Below are 11944 nucleotides of genomic sequence, written 5' to 3' on the forward strand. Positions count from 1 at the left end.
TTTCTCGCTCTGGCTTTGTTGTGCAGGATCTATCATCGGGGAAGGTGATAGTGAAGGGGCCTAAAGTGGGCAGGCTATTTCCACTTAAAGTCTTTTTCTCCACCTTTATTCCATGTTCTCTTGTACTTTCTTTTTCCTGTAATGTTGTTGACTCTGGCACTAAGATGTGGCATAGACGTCTAGGCCACCCAAACTCGGTTGTCCTCCGTACATCATTTAAATCGGGTTTATTAGGCAATCAAGAATACACTTCTCTTGATACTTATTTTGACTGTTCATCATGCAAACTTGGCAAAAGTAAAGTTCTACCATTTCCTCATCATGCCTCACATGCCTCCCATTGCGTTGAACTTATTCATAGTGATGTCTGGGGAATTGCTCTTGTTGTCTCGCATGCACAAAATAAGTACTTTGTCACCTTTAATGATGATTTTAGTCGATTTACCTGAGTCTACTTCTTACGGGCTAAGTCTGAAGTTTTTGTCATTTTTAAGAGGTTCCTTGCACTCTTTGAAACACAGTTCTCTGATCACATTAAAATACTACGCTCTGACTCTGGAGGCGAGTACATGTCGGTTGAATTCTAGGAATTTCTTCAAAGCAAAGGCATTATCTCTCAGCGTTCGTGTCCCTTGACACCACAACAAAATGGCATTGTTGAGCGGAAAAATCGTCACCTTCTTGATATGGTCCGCACCCTTCTCATTGAATCATTTGTTCCTCCTCGGTTTTGGTGTGAAGCTCTCTCTACCTCCGTCCATTTAATCAAAAGCTTGCCCTCGCTTACCTTGCATCATGTCTCTCCATTTGTTAAATTATTTGGTTATTCTCCATCCTACAGTGATCTTCGGACGTTTGGTTATGTTTGTTTTGTGAATCTACCTGATCATGAATGACATAAACTTACAACCCAATCAGTTATGTGTGCATTTCTTGGTATGTAATTTCTCAAAAGGGCTATGTTTGCTATGATCCCCAGGTGTGTCAAGTCTGTATTTCTCAGAATGTGGTCTTCTTTGAAAATCAATATTTCTTTCCCTCTCAAGTTACACTGCCTTCTGCATCTATGTCTAGCCTGCCGAGCTTTGATGAGCCTCACCCCAACGCATTGATGCCCCCTCCCCATCCTAACCTGGTGCTTGCTCCTGATCTTTCCTCTGCTCCTAATCCCATCACTCTTCACAGATCCACGCGTCGTTCTTACTCTCCTGCAGGGTATGGTTTCCCCTCTCCTGTATCACTTGTAGCTACTTTGTCTTCTATTTCCTTTCCTTCTATCTATAAACAGGCTATGGCACATGAATGTTGGCAAAAGGCAATGCAAAAAGAACTACAAGCGCTCGAAGAAAATCACATTTGGGACATTGTGACTTGCCCTCCTACTATTCGGCCTCTTGGGAGTAAATGGGTATTCTCTATCAAGTTGCGTTCAGATAGATCATTGGATAGGTACAACGCCGCCTTGTGGCCCTGGAGAACAGGTAGGAATATGGGATCGATTATGAGGAAACATTTGTGCCGGTTGCCAAGATGACCATGGTCCATACTATATTAGCCATTGCAGCCACTCAGTCCTGACCACTGCATCAGATGAATGTGAAGAATGACTTTCTCCATGGTGACCTCCAGGAAAATGTATACATGAAGCTCCCCTCGGGTGTGACTACCTGCTCTCCTGATCTGGTTTGCAAGCTTCATTGTCCTCAGTATGGGCTTAAGCAAGTCCCCCCGGTCTTTGTTTGAGAAATTTCGTGGCACACTTATTCTCCACAGGTTTACAAAAAGTCAGTATGATTAATCTCTTTTCTATCATAAGTCTGCTACGGGCATGGTCATTCTTCAAGTTTATGTGGATGGCATCATTAATACTGGCACTGACTATAGACTGATTACCAAGCTACAACAGGTGCTACATACCACATTTCATATGAAAGATCTTTGGCAACTCATGTATTTCTTAGGGCTAGAGGTATGTCACAAATCCACTAGTATTTTGTTAAACCAGCATAAGTATATTCAATATCTTATTACACTCACTGGGTTGCAGGACAAATCTTCTGTGGCTACCCCTATGGAGGTCAATGTCAAATATAAAAAAAGATGAAGGGACTCTCTTTGAAGATATGACTCTCTATCGCTGTTTGGTAGGGAGTCTTATATAGTTGACCACTACTCATCCGGACATCTCCTATGCAATTCATCAGGTCAGTCAGTTTATGTCATCTCCTCGATACCTTCATCTTGCGGTTGGCGTATCATCCGCTATCTGAGCGGGTCCTCTACTCGTGGATTCTTCTTTCCTACTAGTTCCGAGCTTCGATTGGTTGCATACAGTGATGCTGATTGGAAAGGGTGCCCCGATGCCCGTCGTTCTACTACAGGTTGGTGTATGTTTTTAGGGGATGAACTGATTTCTTGGATATGTAAGAAACAGGACCGGGTGTCCAAGTCATCTATCGAAGCGGAGTATTGCATCATGTCTACTGCATGCTATGAAGTTATTTGGCTCCGTGGTCTTCTTGCTGAGCTCCAGTTTCCTCAGACCTCCCCTACACCCCTTCATGCGGATAATACTAGTGTTATTCAGATTGCAACCAATCCTATTTTCCATGAGCGCACCAAGCACGTTGAGGTTGACTTTCACTCTATCCGCGACACTTTGGAGCACCGGATAATATCTCTTCTGTACATCTCTTCGGATCTTCAAGTGGCTGATGTCTTCACCAAAGCATTGTCTCAACCGCGGCATAATTTTATGGTTGATAAATTGTTGTTGATTGACTGACCAACATCAATTTGAGGGGGGATGTTACGATATCTTGCATTGTAATTTAGATAGAATTTCTGATTATAATTGTTGTATAATTTGGATTATGTACTAACCTCTTAAACCTAAGCTTAAATAGCTAATGAAGAGAGAGAAAGGCAAGAGAGTATTTTCTGAGACTTTTCATCTTCACCCGCCGTCCTCTTCACCGAGAGTCCAGAGAGCATGATGCTCACCATCTGTACTATTCGGTCCATCCCGTGAGGTGGTGATGGTTCCATTCACCGCCGTAAGAGCTTAGAGCTCTTATTGTATCGTCAGCTACTGTCTGATGAATGTCATCTTAGCTCCCGAGAAACCAGAGCGGGAACTCTGGCCGTCGCCACTCTGTGGTCTTGCTTCACTGTCAGGAATCCTTCTTGAAAATAGGATCTTCCTGTTTGAAGTGATAGTCCACCATATCTTCCAAACCTCTATTGGGATCTTCCCGGGCCATAGATATTGTCACCCTTCTTCCCTCTCTTCCCTCCAGATTGGCTGTTGACGCTGGAAGAGAACTCCTGTTCTTGGAACTTGTAATGGTGGAAATGGATTGAGCCCTGAGGAGGCTCGACCTGGACCTCTGAGGGAGAATCTGACCTAGCTAAAACTAAATGATTCAATGCTTAATCTTCATTCAGCTATTTGTCCCAATAAATAGGTTTGGGGACGAAATTAAAACTCAGACTTATGGGTCACATGGTTCATGCAAAATTACATTCAAACCAAACCAAACCAAATTCAACATACATGCAAAGGGAAATAGCATAATTTAATTCCTACGTCTGTTGATAACTCGGGATGCTTTGGACTTCATAACATCATCCCCTCCTGGAGAAAGAGTTTGTCCGCAAGCTCGAAAGAGGGGTAGAGAGTCCTGAAAGCGGCTAAGGGCTCCCATGTAGTGTCAATGGGGTCAGTATCAGCTCACTGCACTAGAACCTCCAATCGCCCTGAATGCGGTGAGCCTGCAACACCTGCACTGGAGTAGAAAGGACCCGACCCTCATGTAGCGGTGGCAAAGGTGTGTGTAGGAATGGGGAGTCTCCCTGGAAGGCCTTCAATTGGGAGACATGAAACACATTATGGATCTTGGCTTTTGGTGGAAGCTGCAAGTGGTAGGTGATTGTGCCAATGCGGTCCAGCACCTGAAAGGGCCCATAATAATTTGGTAAGAGTTTGTGACGTTTGGAGGCTATCAGTGAAAGCTGTCGGTAATGTTGGAGACATGGCCACACATAATCCCCTAGAGAGAGGAAGACGGCCTGGTGCTTCTTATCATAATAGAGTTTCATGGCCTGTTGGGACTCCTGGAGATGAGTACATACCTCACTGAGCATAACATCCCTTTCTGCTAAAGCCTGGTCCAAGGTGGCAACCTTGGATGCACTTGGTTCCTACGATAAAAGCCGAGGCGGATCTCTACCATACACTACTTTGAACGGAGTAGTGCCGAGAGCGTTGTGGTAGGATGTGTTATAATAGAATTCGGCTCGTGCCAGCCACTGAACCCACCATTTAGGTGAGTCCCCCATAAAACAATGGAGATACAACTCAAGCGTCCTATTGACCACCTCGATCTGTCCATCAGTTTGCGGGTTGTAGGCGGAAGAGAACGCCAATTTGGTGCCTTGCAGCTTAAAGAGTTCTTTCTAGAACAAACTGGTAAAGATGGCATCCCTGTCACTGGTAATAGACGCAGGCACCCCATGTAACTGGACAATATTATCCATGAAGAGCTGAGCCACATGAGCTTCTGTGTAGGGATGCGCCAAATGGAGGAAATGGCCATACTTGGAGACGCGGTCAACCACTACAAATATAACGGATTTGTCTGAAGAGGTGGGAAGGCCATCAATGAAGTCAATAGAAATATCTGACCATACCTGTGACGGTAGCTGAAGAGGTTGGAGCAACCCTGTTGGACTTAATGATTCGGCCTTGTTCCGTTGACAAGTTTGATAAGTTGCCACATACTCTGTTACACTTCTCTTCATACCCTTCCAAAAATATTCACGACTGAGGGGGAAATATGTTTTCTGTCTGCTCTCATGTACATATCATGGAAAGAGGTTAAGATGCTGGTAATGAGTGGCGAGGTGGAGTGCAAAAAAATCCTATTGTTGAACAGGATAAGACGATCCTGGATCGTCCAATGGCTATCCGAGGTCCCCTGCTGAATATCATGATATAAGGCAATGAGTTCTGGATGCTGATGTGTCTCCTCCCTAATAGAGTCCAACAAAAGACTTCTGGGATGACTGATAGCATGCAATTGTGGCTCTGGAATGTCCCGGGGAGACAAGGCATCGACCCCCACATTTAGACTGCCAGGTTTATACTCAACGGTAAAGTCAAACCCCATCAGTTTACTAAATCAGTGCTGCTGAGGAAGGTGGTGAGACGCTGCTCAAGAAGATACTTCAAGCTTGAATGATCGGCCCAAATAAGAAATGGGCGCCCCCAGAGATAGGGCCTCCAATGTTGGATGGCTTTAGCTAAACCGATCAATTCCCTTTCATAAGCCGCGAGTTTGTGATGGTGTTTGCCAAACTATCGGCTGAAACAAGCGATCGGGTGGCCTTGTTGCTGTAACATTGCACCTATATCCTGCCCAAAGCATCACATTCCACTACAAACAACTCATCAAAGTCCGGTAGCTGCAAAACCGGTGCTGAAGATAAGGCTGCCTTCAACTGCTGAAAAGAATGATCTGCTGGCTCGGACCAGCTGAAAGCATTTTTCCTGAGGAGATTGTTGAGTGGCACTGCAATCTGTCCGTAGCCGCGAATAAATTTTCTGTAATAACCAGCAAGGCCTAAAAATCCCCTTAACGCTGTGATGGATATGCGAGGAGGCCAGTTTGTGATGACTTGAATCTTGCTCTGGTCAACCTTCACCCCAACTGCGGAAATAATGTGGCCCAAGTATGCCACCTTGGGTGTGCCCATAGAACATTTGGACTTGTATAAAACCAAATGATGTGAATGTAGGAGAGTAAATACCCTGTGAAGGTGCTGAAGGTGTTCATCCCAATATTTCCTATACACCAATATATCATAAAAAAAAACTAGAACATATTTTCATAAGATAGAGATAAATACCTCATTCATGTGGGCCTAGAAAGTGGATGGCGCATTGGAGAGACCAAAGGGCATCACTAGGAACTCGAAATGCCCATGGTGCGTAAGGAACGTGGTCTTCTCTACATCTGAAGGATGAACTCTAATCTGATGATAACCTGACTTCAAGTCCAGCTTTGTAAATATAGTGGCACCATGTAACTCATCTAACAGCTCATCCACCATGGGAATGAGAAATTTGTCTTTAATTGTGTTAGCAATGAGCTGCCTGTAGTCCACACAAAATCTCCAGGACTTGTCATGTTTTTTTACCAGTAACACTGGGGATGAGAAAGGAGACCTGTTGGGCTAAATAATTCCCTGGGCGAGCATATTTTGGGACTGTCTCTCAATTTCATCCTTTTGTAAGTAGGGGTAACGGTAAGGCCGAACCACCAGAGGTTTTGTCCCCAGTTTCAATCTGATGCGGTGATCACAGTGGCGGATAGGCAGAAGAGCAGTAGGTTCCTGAAATAAATCTTCAAAGTCTGTAAGTAATTGAGATAACTTATAGTGGTCGGGGCTCTGGACCTGAACTGCCTAAAGTGTACAGGGCACAGTAGCATGTGTGCCATGCAAGGTGATCTGACGCTAGCCCTCTATGAAGGTGATGGTCAGGGCCTGAAAATCTCACAAGATAGGCCCCAACATCTGGAGCCATTTAACTCCGAGTACCAAATCAAATCCTGTCATTGGAATCACCAAGAAATCGGCAATAAAGGAGTGGCCCTCAATACAAAAGGGGGTGGCTGTAGAGATACCCACACTGGCGATTTTGGCCCCATTGGCCACTGTGACTGAGAGGCCTATTTTCTGCTTGATTACCAACCCAAGCTATTCTGCCGCTGGCTGACTTATGTAGTTGTGTGTGCTGCCAGAGTCAACTAAGGCTTGTAACTGTAGATGGTGCAACTTGGCCCAAACTTGCATTGTGTTGGAACTGTGCATGCCAGTCATGGCATGGAGTGAAATCGCTGGGGCATCTTGTTCTGTCTCAACACTGTCTTTGTCTGGGAGTATTTCCTCAGTATCCTCATAGAGAAGCACATTGAATAATTTCTTGCATATGTGACCCTGGACATACTGTTCATCACAATTAAAACAAAGACCCTTGCCCTCCTATGTTCCATCTCTTGTCTATTCAATTTTTTTATGTATGGTACTGTTGGCGTGGAGGAAGAACTCTCTGCACGTGGAGCAGCATTGTGTCTAGTACGTGGAGGTCCTGGATAGGGTGAGGGTGCAGTGGTAGTCGCCCTGCTTGGCCAAGCTGGTCTTCGAACTAGGGATTCCTTCAGAACTTGCTGTTTAGTATCAATTGTCCTACCCAAGTTCATAGCCTAGTCCAAATCTCTAGGTTCATGTAATTCAACCTCCAGATATAGGGCCTCTGTCAAGCCGGCAATAAGGAGGTTAACATACTGGGAGGGCTTGACATTGGTACTGGCTCTGGCCAAGCATTCCTGGAAGATCTTTTGGTACACTTCAATTGTGCCAGTCTGTTTCAAATTCACTAATTTGCCCAACAAATTGCTACTTGTTGGAGGACATAACCTCATCATGCAAGATTGTTTAAATACATCCCAATCAAGAACCAGATGTTCATTTTTTAATTGGTGGAACCATAGAAGCGTTTCATCGAGCATATGGAATGCAGCCAACTGGACCCGGTCATCCGCGGGTGTTTTTTTATGGTAAAAGAACTGGTCACATCGGTGTAACCAGATCAAGGGGTCCTTAGACCCATCAAATGTAGGGAAGTCCAATTTCATATACTTGGGAAACGAATTAGGAGTAGTAGCGTGAGGTCCCAATGGGGGATGTGGGTGGTGCAGCTGTGGTGGGTGGTACTCTGCCGGTGGTGTATAGCTTCCCGGCGGTTGCTCTCGAAGCCCACTGTCCTCCAGTCGTCGGAGGAGGAGCTGGATTGATGCATCCATGGCTGCCATGGCTGAACGCAGGTCAGCAGTGGTCTGACGAACCTCGTCAATGGATTGATATTGAGCCTATGTGCTCTGACGATTTTGCTCAATCAGTTGACGCAAATCCTCTGAGGAAGAGGACTCCCCAAGCGTGGACCTGTCTGATACCAAGATGTTGGGATCTTCCCAGGCCATGGATCTGGCCACCCTTCTTTCGTCTCTTCCCTCCAGATACGCTGGAAGAGAACTCCTGTTCTTGGAACGTGTAATGGTGGAAATGGATTGAGCCCTAAGGAAGCTCGACGTGGACCTCTGAGGGAGAATTCTACCTGGCTAAAACTAAATGATTCAATGCTTAATCTTCATTCAGCTCTTTGTCCAGACAAATAGGTTTGGGGACGAAATTATAACTCAAACCCATGGGTCACATGGTTCATGCAAAATTACATTCAAACCAAACCAAACAAAATTCAACATACATGCAAGGGGAAATAGCATAATTTAATTCCTACGTCTGTTGCTAACTCGGGATGCTATTGAGTCCATAACACCCTCCCCCTCATGCTGGTTGTCTCTTTCAGTAGGCATAGCTGGCATAATATAAGTGAGAGTAAAATCACTCCTAACCTTAAGACATGCTCTATACTCCAGTCAAATAACTCATCTTGGATGTCGGTCACACTTCTTTAGGTAGTGGGTCTATAGGCATTGCTCAGAAGTGTAATAAAACCCCTTCATCACCGTGTTCCTCCGTAGGATACCGACTCTCAAATGGAAGGAGTAATAAATGCCAATTAAGGGGATAACGGATAATCACCTAGAAGATAATAATCTGGGGCCACCATGTGCTTTCTTCTTCATCAAAATAACCAATGCTGACAATAGTTAGCAACTGGGAAGTCCTTCAATAATAATGTCTCAGCCAAAGAGACACGATAGTAGCAATTGAAATGGGCCTTGGCTCAATAACACGTACCAAATAATCCTTAAAAATCACCTGTAAAATAATCCACAGATAGTCCATCACTAAATAAGGACGTTGCACCAAATAGTATGTTGGAACCGAATAATAATACAAGATAATTATCCAATCGGAGAAAAGGGGCCGAGTTGAGCCGGGTCAAATATTAAACCAATATAGCCGAGTCACGAAAGAAATAGGTATACAAACCAGGATCCGAACACGTATCACAGAGTGAGAAAATAAGTGGGCCGAGTCAGGTTGACCCGAATCCGAGTTGACCCAGACCAAGTTGACCTGGATTGAGTTGGCTCGAGTTAACCCAAGCAGGAAGAAGTAGAAGCAATCAACCCAAGGGTCGTGGGGTTAACTTGGCCCGGTCTTGGTCTCAGTAAAAAATCGGTGCTCGATTAAACACCGTTTCCTAAGTTAGGGAATTTGGCAACAATGCTTCTTCTTCCTCACTTCTGGACAGAGCTGGACAACATTGATTGATCCGAAGATCCCGGAGTAGTAGCCGAAAAATGAAATACCAAAAAAGAAGCGTCCATGGCTAGGGAGAATACCTATCAAAGGGGTTTCCATCTGAGTTTCCTCAATAGGTATGGCAGATATGGAGATACTATCTGATAGCAGGAAATTTTGGGATGACAACCACGAGACTTTCCGAAAAATAAAGATAACAGTAGCAACCGATGAATCTCTATAAATGGCAATGGAGTTGGAGCAAGGAGACAAACTAGCAAGAGACTTCCGGAAATAAATCAGTCCAGTGGCAGACATGCTTCGGAAAAAATTCCAACGATGGGCTTTGTTTGGAACTTGAATTCCTCCTCAGTGATGGCTTTTGCATCGGTTACGTTAGTGCCATTTAGGAGGAAACAAAGTCTCTCTTATGATGGCCAATTGATGCTGTCTAGTTCCTAGGGTGGGTTTTTCTTCAGAGTAATAGGTAGCCGCTATTTCTGTTTGGAGTCTGTTCTAAGCCAGCTTTGCTCCTTCCAGAGTGGCAACATTTCAAAGACTGCACGCCGGTCAATCGATGCAGTTTTTCTACCCCATGCAGGCTGAGTGTCGCTGCTGCACGATTTGTGTATTTCCAATATGAAAGACGCCATCCAAAGTCTAATGTCACAATGCTATAGTTGCAAGTGACAGGAGTTGAGGGCGCATAAGGAAAAGACAAGACAACATTTATGACTTCAGGTGAAGTAAAGAAAGTTCTGATGGGCTCATTTGCATGACCAAAGTCCTCCAATCCGTTGAGCCACAGAGGGAAACTTCTAGCCATGAGACCTCCCATCTTCGAAGGAGCAATACTCTACCAGAAGAAGAAATAGATGAAGAGAGAGGTAGCTAAGATGGTGATGGTAAAAAAAGAAACAGGTTTCAGAAACAAAGACAAGGAAGATTGCACTTTAATGGTTCAACGTGCAAGACCCATTTACACCAATACTAAAAAAAAATATGGTTACGGACCTCCAGGCAAGCACACTCACAGACCATGGGACACATCCAGGGAGACAAGCTTTGTTTTAGGATAGAATGAAGATCGTAGGCATCAAAATCTATCATGCTTTGTTTTCACTAAGGATGGAAGAAGATAACGAGAAGAAAAAAAATATTTGGAATTCTAAAATGAAACCATAAGTACGAGTCTTGAAAATCAATGCTCTGATACCATGTTGATTTTCAGGACTCCATGGATTTAGCTCATGGAGAAAAAGAGAGAGAGACCCATTAGGAGAAAACATGAGAAAGAAGAGGTTATGGACTTGTGTCCTAACCCTCCCCCTAAGCTCAATTTATAGATTGATAGAAATATAAAATTACAATAATACCCAAGAACTTAAACTAATTACATCAATGTCATCTCTATGAGATGACTCTTTATTTACCTTCATGTCATCATTGGATGGGCATGTGGGCCTTCTCCTTGGTCTGAGGGCCTTGAGCCCATCTTCCACATCTCTTGGATATGTGGACCGTCCTTGATCTTTAGGGCTTGTGCCCATATTCTAACACACTTTGATGTGTAGGCCTTCCTTGGTCATGTGGGCTTGGGCCTGCTTCCAACATTACCACTATGAAACTAACTAGTAGAAGACTAAAGGTTAAGAGCAGTTACTTCTAAAAGAGTTCGACCTGACTCATTCTTATTTAAAACTCCACCTTCAACTCGTAGAACTTTATTAAAGGCTTGTTCAAGGGTGGTCACATCCTCATTGACCAACAGTTGGGCTCTAATAGCATCATACTTAAGCCCCAAACCATCCAAAAATTGGGCTACTTGAATTTGATTTTCTTTCTTACGAATGTCTTCAATATTCGTAGTAAAAGGATGGAATGTACTAATCTCCTGTTGTAGTCCCCTAATCTCAGTGAAATAATCTGTCATTGATCTACCTCCATGCTTCATATTAAAAAACTTCACATATAACTCACAGATCCTTGACAAATTAATTTCATGAGACAAAATGAAAGCCAAAGTAGTCCACATTGCCTTAACAGTACTACAACTCAAAATCTGGTCATTAAATCTGGATTCCATACTGTTGACCAACCGGGTCATTACTAAATTATCTTTTGCCACCCAATCTTCAGTAATAGGCACCGGAGGATCATCAGTTATATATTTTGCCATTCTTATAGCCCTCAAATACATCAAAACTCATCTGAACCAATTTACATAATTCCATCCATTCAACCGAATTCTAGTTATCTGAATAGATTGAGAGAATTTCACATCTGAGCTCTTTGTAGTCATCTGGACAACAATCTATGTACTGTAATCAGCCATTAAATATCACCAAACACAACAATTCAGTACACTAGAGCATCAATTAACCAAAGGGAAATACTTTCCCCAAATTTATATGCTTCAAGTGGGCCTACACCAAATTCAATTAGGGCAATTCACCACCCAATTCACTCAATTTTAGTAATTGAGAAAATAAATCGACGAAAGAATGACCTACTTGCAAGAAACCAGGATGATGCAAGCATTGGGTTGATGTTGCAGGGAGATTTTGAGAAAATTTCACTGATTTGGATCATCAAACACTTCTAAATCTCAACAATCAATAAAATAGAAGTAATAATCATTTTCCAATAGGCTAACGTAGGAAGAAAA

General features: G+C 43.5%; 3 protein-coding genes across 3 annotated transcripts; all 3 read right to left on the reverse strand.

Moving 5' to 3' along the window:
* Positions 1–5409: 5409 nt before the first annotated feature.
* On the reverse strand, positions 5410–5757 carry LOC137954993 (uncharacterized mitochondrial protein AtMg00860-like). Its single transcript, XM_068801882.1, has one exon. The coding sequence runs from the start codon at positions 5755–5757 to the stop codon at positions 5410–5412; it is 348 nt and encodes a 115-aa protein (XP_068657983.1).
* Positions 5758–7268: 1511 nt separating this feature from the next.
* LOC137954994 (uncharacterized) lies at positions 7269–7877 on the reverse strand. Its single transcript, XM_068801883.1, has one exon. It carries the CDS (start codon positions 7875–7877, stop codon positions 7269–7271), a length of 609 nt encoding a protein of 202 aa, XP_068657984.1.
* Positions 7878–10918: 3041 nt separating this feature from the next.
* LOC137954995 (uncharacterized) lies at positions 10919–11455 on the reverse strand. Its single transcript, XM_068801884.1, has one exon. The coding sequence runs from the start codon at positions 11453–11455 to the stop codon at positions 10919–10921; it is 537 nt and encodes a 178-aa protein (XP_068657985.1).
* Positions 11456–11944: the final 489 nt, after the last annotated feature.

The sequence above is a fragment of the Aristolochia californica genome, unplaced genomic scaffold, assembly GCF_029961685.1.
Source record: "Aristolochia californica isolate CCGP_79_NKW_82.1479 unplaced genomic scaffold, dmAriCali1.0.hap1 SCAF_2, whole genome shotgun sequence".
Lineage (NCBI taxonomy): Eukaryota > Viridiplantae > Streptophyta > Magnoliopsida > Piperales > Aristolochiaceae > Aristolochia > Aristolochia californica.

What these genes read in the sequence shown, in the direction of transcription:
- LOC137954993 (XM_068801882.1), bottom strand. Translation starts at nt 5,757, where the DNA reads ATGGGCACACCCAAGGTGGCATACTTGGGCCACATTATTTCCGCAGTT.
- LOC137954994 (XM_068801883.1), bottom strand. Translation starts at nt 7,877, where the DNA reads ATGGCAGCCATGGATGCATCAATCCAGCTCCTCCTCCGACGACTGGAG.
- LOC137954995 (XM_068801884.1), bottom strand. Translation starts at nt 11,455, where the DNA reads ATGGCAAAATATATAACTGATGATCCTCCGGTGCCTATTACTGAAGAT.